The sequence below is a fragment of the Hydra viridissima genome, unplaced genomic scaffold (genome assembly GCF_058129835.1).
Source record: "Hydra viridissima isolate aposymbiotic clone 2 unplaced genomic scaffold, HvirCarnegie_v1 scaffold_5, whole genome shotgun sequence".
NCBI classification, from domain to species: Eukaryota; Metazoa; Cnidaria; class Hydrozoa; order Anthoathecata; family Hydridae; genus Hydra; species Hydra viridissima.
The window spans coordinates 16,933,282-16,943,884 of NW_028324304.1; the positions used below are offsets into that span (position 1 = coordinate 16,933,282).

Below are 10,603 nucleotides of genomic sequence, written 5' to 3' on the forward strand. Positions count from 1 at the left end.
CAGAATTAAAAAATATAATCTTTGGAGATTTTTGGTATGGATAAGTTTACAACAGAACAAAGAGTGAAGATAATTGAATTTTTTTTTTAAAATAGACGGTCAGTTGTTGCAACGCAAAGATCGTATATGCATCGTTTCAATGTTCGACATCCCCCTAGTAGACCTGCAATACTAAACCTAGTGATGCGTTTTCAAGAGCATGGCTCTGTAAGTGCTAGGTCTAGGAGTGTACGAGGTCGTTCAGTAAGTACACGTGAAAATACTGAAGCTGCGAGCCGTAGCATTGAAGAGAACCCAACCACATCCACTCGAAGGCATTCTCAAGAACTTGGCATCTCACAGAGCTCTTTGCAGCACATTCAAAGAGACTTGCACATGTACCCTTACAAAGTTCATAATGCAATTTTTACAACCAACAGACTTTCAAAAACGACCAAATTATGCTGTCAGGTTTCAGAGAACTGCAAGAAATGACAATGAGTTTATTCACAAGTTGATAATGGGAGATAAAGCTCATTTCCATTTGAATGTACATGTGAATAAGCAGAATACCAGATTCTGGGGCACAGAAAATCCACGCCAAGTTCATGCGAGTCCATTGCACCCGGTTAAAGTCACAACATGGTGTGGAGTAACATCAGATAGGGTATTTGGGCCCTTCCACTTTGAAGATGCAATTGAAAATGCTGTGACTGTAACTGCTGAGAGATATCGAGACATGCTAGCGAATTTTGTTCAGCCTCAGTTACCAAACATGGCAGGGTATTTGTGGCAACATGATGGAGCAATTGCACATACCGCTAGAGCCACAATGCAGTTGTTAACTGCAATGTTTCATGATCGGATAATCTTTCGTAATTCCAATTTTAAATGGCCTACACGCTCTCCTGATTTGACAGCACAAGACTTTTGGCTTTGGGGATATCTTAAAGACAAAGTGTATGCAAATAAGCCCCGAACTATTCAAGAACTTAAGGCAAACATACGACAGGAAATTCTTTCCCTACAACCTTAGATGTGTCATGGAGAATAGCTTAGAAAGAGCTCGACTTTGTAAAGCCGAGAATGAAGGCTATTTAAGAGACATTATCTTTCGTACTAAGTCAGAACTAACTTACAGACTCTAAACTTTGTAATTAAAAATAAATTAATTAAATACAGTCATTTAAGAAAAAGTTATTTAATTTCTAAAATGTAAAGTGACTTATGGGCCACCTTGTATAAAAATTATTGTAAATAGCAAGGTTTTTTTTTTTAAAAAAGGTCTTTTTGATAATCTTTTTAACATTTTAGAAAAAAAATATGATCACCAAAGTTACTTAGGCATGTTAACATTATTGTTTTAGCATGTTACGTTGCGCAGTTATGTTTGTCAATAAATTCAGAAAACTTAAATCATGGCGAAAATGTTTTTTTTTTTAATAATGTTGTAGCTTTTATCAGTCATTTTCTCATTCCGTCAACTCCGTTACTGAAATTTTGTCCTACAGCTATAAAAAAGCAATTCTTATAAAAGTAACATAAAAAACAGCACCGTGGGTAGTAATACTTATCGTTAACACAAACTAGCATTTTATCGGATATTTCCAACTAAAATTTAAAATTTTGTGTGCACAATTGTTAATCAAAAATGTCCACTCCGTAGATGTCCTGCATCTAGGGCTATATTGTTATACTCAATAATTTTTTTTTCTTTTGTATTAAGGCTAATTGGGGACATAATTTGGTGCTTTAGATATGCTAATATATGGTATTTTAATACATGTATTAATTTACACCTTATCCTGTTGAAGCTCTTGTCAAAAACTTGCTGTCCCCACATTTTTTGTCCACTCCGTTATTACATTCTAAAATAGTCACAGGTTTGTAGTTTTTACTTATTTACTAATTAAAATAATGAAAAAAAGTCCAGTTCTATGGAATTTATTAACATTTAAAGTTATATCGTGCTGCAAGCATTATTTATATAAAAATGAGAGCCTAATTACCTTATTTTAAAAATGATATTCTTATTAGAAGTCTACTCCGTTACGCTTTTTATATGGCGTGTTGTAGTACTCTTTAAATCTTTTGGACAATCTAGCAATAAAAGATTTTAAAGATGTTTTCCAATGAGAAATAATGAGATATTATTGATTATGTATAATTATGTATACTCCGTTACTGTCAACTCCGTGATTTCCTCTTAATAACGGAGTTGACAACAACATAACGGAGCTGACATCTCGAATATAAAAAAAATCAAAAGCTTTAAACTAAGCTATTTTCTGCATTAATGCAGGAAATACACCAAAGGTTTATTTATTTATTATTATTAAAATATATTTCAAGATTTACATTTATTTTAAAAGCCAAACGTATTAGAGTCAAATGTAAATAAAAACCAAAAATAAATGAAATCCTAATACTAAAATAATTACAAATTACTCTTACAATAAATTGAAAGTAAAAGAACGCAGCGTATATATGGTAATCATATTTAACGCTGCAAGGTAATCATATTTTATCGCTGCAGTAAGTCCCTAATGGTTGACGTGTTTATTTAATTAAATAAACACGTTAAAAGATAGAGATAACAGATAGATAGGGAAACAAGGCTAAAGAAAGAGATACATGCCTGTGCAAAAAACACGAGAACATACAATTACTTTGTGATAAACTTGTTACCCTGCGTGTTTTGAAAGAAAAAAATATTGAAGAAGTAGTGAAACAAGTTTGTTGTAGTACTGATAGAAGAGAATGCATGTTCAGAGAATGTAACATTTGTTTTAAGTCTCGTGTTCAATTTCAAGCAAAAGGATTGCTAAAAGATGAAAGTATTATAGTTTGGTTCCAGTGGGAAAAAGAAAAACAGGAATATGAAAAGATGGGAGAAAAGAAAACAACAAGTGTTATCAGGAAAAGTGTGAAGCGTGGAACACTTAAAGATCTTAAATTAAAATTCTGTGAATCAATTCGAAACGAGCTATTCAAGCATGTTTTTATAATAAGACACCAGTTCAGAATGTACAAACAATTAAAAGAAACAGTAAATGTGAACGAAGCTGTTATACATATAGATTTTTCTGAGAACTATGTGTGCAAGAATTTTGCTGCAATTCAATCTTCACATTTTGGAGCAAGTAACAAGCAAGCTACATTGCATACAGGAGTAATTTATAAAATGGATGGACATCAGTCATTTACAACTATATCCGACTCTTTGAGGCACGATCCTCCTTCTATATGGGCACTAGGGTGTCCCAAAAATACGAAAAAAAAAAAAAAAAGTTGTACACACCAAATTCTTTGTCTATACACTTATAGAAGACCACTAGTATTGAAAAAAGGTTTTTAAGATCACTTCAAGTGCTTACTGTAGAAATTTGAAAAAAGGGATTTTATTAAATATACTGATTTTTTTTAAACTCAAATATTTCCGCTTCTTCTAAATAAAAACTTACTCTTTTAACAATTCTAATAACTGTAGTTTTTTATAGTTTAAACATCTGTAATCATTTAAAAAAATATTGGTAGCTTTGTAGTAGAATATGGTGGCAACTCAATAACTTAGTATTATCACACTTTTCTTGATCACTGTTCTAAATATTAAGAACTTTTAAAAACAATATGTATATATATATATATATATATATATATATATATATATATATATATATATATATATATATATATATATATATATATATATATATATATATATATATATACTGATATGTTTTTAATACAATAATTATTTGAGTATTATTTTTGTACTTTTTTGACAATTAGTTGTTTTCTTTGCAATTATTGATTTTGATTAAACCAACTTTATCTTATTTAAAATATCGACTTGTGAATACACCAACTTTGAAAGCCGCAATCTTGATTAAATAAGGTAAACAAACTTAAGCCAATCGTTTTTTTCTGATAAAAAAACAACGAATCAAACTGTTACTCTTTACGAAAGAATATTTTGCATAGTTTATTATTACAAATTAAATATTGATAAAAATTAATTATAAAAAAATTATAATATATTTATGTTATGGCGAAAAGAAAGAAGACTGCTAAAATAAAAAAATCCAACTATAATGTTAATTTAAACCCGCGTCGACCACTTAACATTCTCAGAAGTCCAATTTCTGTTTTTCCCATACATCAACTACCAACAAATGGAACAGTTCTACGATATTATCAGTATGTTATTACAGAAAAAAGTAAAAGGTTCAAGTCTACTCAAGAAAATTTCTCTTGCAAAACAAAGAGTGGGAGTAGGGATATGGTTTGCCATGACAAAGATTTTTGTTATGAAAGTATGGAGATATGTTGCCTTAGAAAAGTTGTAAACATATGGAAATATGCTGGTTTTGGAAAGTATATAATTTCTGAAGTACAAATTGTTAAAAAATTTATTAAACTAAATAAACTGTACATTTCTATGCGAAATACAAGTTATCTTTCCTGGAACACAATTACCAAAAAAAATCACGAAAATCGGTTTGAAGAATTTCTTGAGAATTTATTTGATATTTCTCAAAACAACATAGAAGATAAAATCAAATCAGATAAAGATATGCCAAGATCGAATGATGCAGTTATAGAAGATTTGGCTTTTCTTCAAGATCAAAGAACAATGAGGAGAGGTGTAATAAGTGATAAATATGATATTGATATGCAGCAAAGAGTTGAAAGGAGAATTAAAAGGTATGAAAGAATGAGATCTTATGAAGAAAAATGTAGAGTTAATGAATATTTTGGATTGGATAGAAAAGTTGATTTTGAAATGGATGAAGTGATCTCTCATAACTCAGATGAATTTGAGGCATCAGGTAAATGATATCTCAAATTTTAACTTTAATTGAAAACTTTTAAATAATTATTCTTAATAATGGTTTAATTAAAATTTATATTTGCTTTATAAAGTAATTACTGCTTTTTGTTACTTAGGTTCTGCTGCTCACCAATCTTCAGTTTCTAGTGATAGTGATTTAGATTTTCAAGAAAGGGGTGAAACCCAGCTTCCAACACACACAAAGCTAAAGCGTCAAAAACACTCTAAGTTGGGCTGTTCAGAAATTGCAATAGAGTTTGACAGAGACAATCTTATATTAGCTACAACACCTGTTAGTGTTAGATGCGGAATCAGCATTCGCTCACAAACAATGTTTCTAGGAGCTGTTATTAAAGCTTTAGGCGGAAATGTCAATGACTTAAATATATCTAGAAGCTCAGTAGCTAGAAGTAGATTCAATTATATTGAAGATTTAGGTAGATTTGTTTACATTCAAAATATTTATATTCAGGGTGTTAGCTAGCCCAAAGGTGTATATTGGGGAATTCACAATGGTTTCAAAATTCCTAAAAATCAATGACTTTTTTTTTTGATTCTTATTTTGAGTTTTTTAGGACAATTTCTTGAAAATTTCCAATATTTTCCTGAACAACAACAATAAATATTCCCAATACAGCAAAAACGTGGTATAATGTTTAATTTTGGCTAACACCCTGATATTAAAACAATCAATAGTAGTTATAAAGAGAAATAAATTCTTTTTAATTTAGGTACCACCATCAGATCAAGCTATTACAAAGAAATGGCAGGAAAGAATTTGATCTTGCACTTTGACAGTAAGTTGGTAAAAGAAATAGAGGAAAAGTTAAAAATTACTGTTAAGAAGGAAAGGGTTGCTATATCTGTTACCAGTCCTGAATTTACTACAAAAGACGATCGCCTACTTGGAATTATACCTGTAGAGAGCACTAAAGGAAAAAATCAAGCCATTGTTATTCAAAACATTTTAGAGTACTTTGAAATAGCGGATAATACAATTGGAGTCTGTACTGATACTACATCAAGTAATACAGGTAGACTAAACGGAGCTATAATAATAATAAGTAGAATTCTTAATAAATGTTTGTTTTGGTTTATGTGTCGTCACCACATATATGAACTTCATATAAATCATGCAATACAGGCTATCACTAAAGTTAAATCTAAGGGTCCAAGTAAATCTATGTATTTGGCTTTTCAAAGAAACTGGGAAACTTCTCATGAATCTGTGAATTCAAGAGTTCCAGAACTGAAAAAATTTGATTGGAACAAGCTCAAAATAGGAAGCAAGCTTCACATCTTGGCGCTAGCAGCTAAAGATTATGCAAAGTATTCATTAGAGAATAAAATTTTTCCAAGAAATGACTATAATCACCTTGTAAAATATTTGGCTTTTTATCTTGGCGTCGAATCTGATAAGCTTAAAGAATTTAAAATTCATCAACCTGGAGCTTGTCACGAAGCAAGATTTATGGCGGATGCTTTGTATATTCTTTCACTAGAGATGACATCCACTATTATAAGCTTTTTACCTGATGAAAATAAAAAAGAAATAGAAACATGTGCCTTTATTGTTGCTGTTTGTTATGCTCCATGGTACCTTAAATCTAGATGCGCTCAACACGCTGTACTTAAAGATTTTAATGCTTTTAAAGCAGCATATGTTATCAAGGATGAATTTAATGCTGATATTGGTAATGCTTTGATTAAAAGTTTTCATAAACATTCGTGGTATCTTTCTCCAGCAATAGTTGTGTTTTCACTCGTTGATTCTCACTTGGAAATGTCTGTTAAGTATCAGATTTTGAATTCGTTAATTTCTTTTCCAGTTCCAGAGCAAAAAAATATAAATATGGAAAAACCTAATCCAGTTTTAATCTTACCAAACAGCAAGCTTTCAGAACTTGTTACTGCTGATAGCTGGCTTATATTTTTACGCCTTGGAATCACAAATCAAGTTAAAGATTGGGTTTCTTCTCATCCCAACTTTTCAAAAACTGAATCATATGGTGTTTTTGAAGTTTTTGTTAAAGGACTTAGTGTAACTAATGACTGCGCTGAAAGAAAGATTGGCTTAATAAACGACTTTTTTAAATATTCTCAAAAGGAAGAACAGCGCCAAAATATACTATTGATAGCAAGAGAGGAGAGAAAAAAAGTAACAAAGAATGTAACTCAAAAAGAACTTATAAATATTTAAAGCTCTCTATATGATAATATTAATATATATTAGTGGACAAAATAATCACACTGTTATTTATTTTATTTTGATATTTTGAAAAGCTAAAAAATAGAGATTTTGGAATTTTACAGTAAGCACTTAAAATGATCTGAGAGTAATTTTTTAGCATGTATTTGTCTTCTGCCTTAGTATAGACAAGGAATTTTGGGTGTACAAGAGGAGTTTTAAAAAAAAGTGTTTTTTTGTATAATTTTGGGACACCCTAATGGGCACATCTGGAACCCGTGCTAATTGAACTCAAAATAGATAACCCACAAATTACAGATCTTCATTTTTTTTCTGATGGACCAACCACACTATATAGGAATAAGCAAAACTTCTTCTTATTCTCTACATTGATATACGAATTAAAATTTAATTTAGCCAGTTGGAATTTTTTTGAAAGTGGGCATGGCAAGGGAGCACCAGATGCGATAGGAGGATCTGTGAAACGTCAGGCAGATCAGTTGCTTAATATGGGTTGTGACCTTCCAGATGCAGAAAGTTTATATAATTTTCTTAACAATGGACATTCATTAATAAAGTTTTACTATATTGAGGGATCCAAAATTACTTCTTTTGACTCAAAATGTTCCAAAACATTAAAGGCTATTACAGGCACTATGAAATTGCATCAGCTGCACACAGACAGAAAATTTAATGTTTTGTATCGAGATTTAAGTTGCTTCTGTACAGGGGCGGGTTTAAGGGGGGGGGGGGGCTAAGGGGTAGTAGCCTCCCCCCCCCCCTTTGGGACAATGTTATATTTTTTTTAAAGCGAGTAATAAAATATATCAATGAACTTTATATGCATAAGTTATGCATAAATGCATATACATAAGTTATGCAACATAACTCAGTTTTAGTTTTATTGGAAAAACGCTTGAATGCTTCTTGCATTTTTAAGTTAATAAGTTTCTAAACCATAATGCATTGCAACTTAGATTGTTATTATAAAGCGGTGTCATATAGTCTGCATTGTAGTTTATTCTTCTGTATTTGTTTATAACCATATTTTTTATTTTTATTTTTTAGTTTTAAATTTAATTTTTTAAATTTTAAGGGATATTTTTAAGTTTTATGTGTTGTATGTCAAGTGTTATTTTAAAGTTTTACACAAAATTTTTAACAAATGAGCAATGCCAATGGAAATGGTAAAAACCCAGTTAATGCAAAAAGAAAACAAGTCAAATTTCTACATATTTTAACAAGAAACACATTTTATCAGAACAAGTTAATAAAACAGAGAACTTAACCATTCTGATACCGTGCACTTCTCAATTTTCTGAAAATGAAAAAAACACTGCTTGCAGTATCGAAAAAGATATTTTAGAACCTTTAACTTTTATTGAGGATATTGGATATTATATAAACTCAAAGTCTTTAAATCAGAATACATGATATAGATTAGTTAAAAAAAATTGGTTGCCTGGATCTGATTTTATTTATCCTTTTTCAACACATGTTAAAAAAGGCAAAGAAGTAAAGCGATACTTAAATCAATCTCACTTAATGAAATTCCCTTGGTTAGTATATTCATCATTAAAATCTGGGTTATTCTGTAAATTTTGTGTACTTTTCCTTGTTAACAATACTGGAGGATTAAGAAATACTGAACCTTTAAAAAAATTAGTCACTGTACCATTAAATACATTTGCTAAACTATTAGGAAAAGATGGCGATCTAGAATCCCACCAAAATAATTTATATCACAAAAATGCAATTTTACAAGCTAATGAGTTTTTAATCCGTTATGAGCAGCCAGAAAGAGAAGTTCTTAACTTGATTGACAGTGAAAGAAATAGGCAAATAGTTGAAAATAGAGAAAGAATTACTCCTATTATTGAGTCAATAATTTTTTTAGCTAGACAAAACATTCCTTTTAGAGGGCATAGGGATGATGGAGAATTATTAATTCTAATTCAAAAACATCCGTTATCAATGAAGGGAACTTTAGAGAACTTTTAAGATTCCGAATAAAATCTGGTGATAAGATATTAGAAAATCATCTTAACACAACTCATGCCAAAGCTACATATATAAGTAATACTATTCAAGTTATTACTTATGTTTCTTTTTTAAAGATGGTTTCCGGTAAAAATTAACATCAATTAAACTTTTGTTGGTTCTCCCCTATATTAAGCACGCGAGAGAATGAGTAGAACCATTAAGAGTAGTCCATAATTTAAGTCAACCAACTTTGACCAATTTTACACCCATCGTAATGCTTTTGTAACAAGATCCGTAGTTTAAAGACGACCCTTTATGTGAATTAAAATGTTAGAGACAAATACGACTAAATAGACGTAAAATACGACTAGGTAAATTTTTAAAGTTTAGCCCCCCCCCCCCCTTGGTAAGTGACCAAACCCGCCCCTGCTTCTGTAAGAGGGCTACAGTTTGCACTTGCTACAATTTAATGCGATATATGTTTTCCAAAAACACTAGCATGGTAAAAAAAGTATTTGTGTATTTTGTTATTTTGCTTATTTATATACTTCTATAATAATTAAATTTATTTTAAGTACTTCCGTGAATTTCTTTTTAATATTTCAGAATTTTAACAGTGATGAAAGCATTACTTCGGCCGATGCAATGGATGTCAATGATGACCAATCTCAACATTTAAGCAAAAATATCATTGATCTGGTTAATTTCGATGAAAATTTGAATATCTTGTTGATTGAAGCAAATGATGTTGTGAGCGACCACGACGTTCTTCACATTAATGATGTATGGTAATGATCCAGTAACGGAGCGGACAGTATTTGTACAATTTATATCCGAAAAAGATTTTTGTCGAGTTAGTTTCTTTTTTTAAAGACGCTTTACCTTTTTTAAAAAGACAATGTACTGAATTTATTTGTATACAAAGATTTTCCCTTTAATTTAAAACGTAACTTACACTGTTTTGCTTTTAAATAATAAATAATTAGCAAATGTCAGTAACGGAGCAGACATTGTCACATAAATTAAATTTTTTGTCATTAAATTTGGCTAATATACTTAACATGTAGGCTGTAGTTATAGTACCCAGTATATTTCATTACAAAAATAGAATTTGTTACAAAAATAATAATAATTCACAGATGTAGTTACATTTATGTTACGGTAACGGAGTGGAAAAAATTATTGGGCCTCATTACTTGATGATATCCAAAAACATCTAAAAAGCAGATTCGTGCAAAACCAAATCTATTTTGTACATCCCTAATGATAAAATTTACCATACTTGTTAAAATTTTATAGATAGTCCAAACTTTATTTTCATGCAACATTAGTTGCGACAAAACAGTCTTATGAGAAATTGACTCTTATATATTATGTTATATTCTTTTATTTTGCATGTTATGATGCCATTATGAAAATAAATATTATAAATTGTTTGTAAACATTTTGAAATGTCCATCGTTATGGAATTATAAAAACCTTTTCACTGGTTAAGATCTTATTCTTTAAGATAATAGACGGTCTTGTTATCTAATTGTCACTAGCCGTATATTATACAAACTTCTTTATATTTATATGTTTACTATACAAACTTGATTATATTACAATTGTTTCAGCAA

General features: G+C 30.2%; 1 protein-coding gene and 1 pseudogene across 1 annotated transcript; both read left to right on the forward strand.

The window, feature by feature from the left end:
- Positions 1–3,968: 3,968 nt before the first annotated feature.
- Positions 3,969–7,158, forward strand: LOC145202504 (uncharacterized). Its single transcript, XM_090088651.1, has 3 exons — positions 3,969–4,811; positions 4,930–5,250; positions 5,545–7,158. Exons 1-3 carry the CDS (start codon positions 4,028–4,030, stop codon positions 7,011–7,013), a joined length of 2,574 nt encoding a protein of 857 aa, XP_089944777.1. The 5' UTR covers positions 3,969–4,027; the 3' UTR covers positions 7,014–7,158.
- A 916-nt stretch (positions 7,159–8,074) lies between these two features.
- Positions 8,075–9,776, forward strand: LOC149889018 (uncharacterized; annotated as a pseudogene).
- Positions 9,777–10,603: the final 827 nt, after the last annotated feature.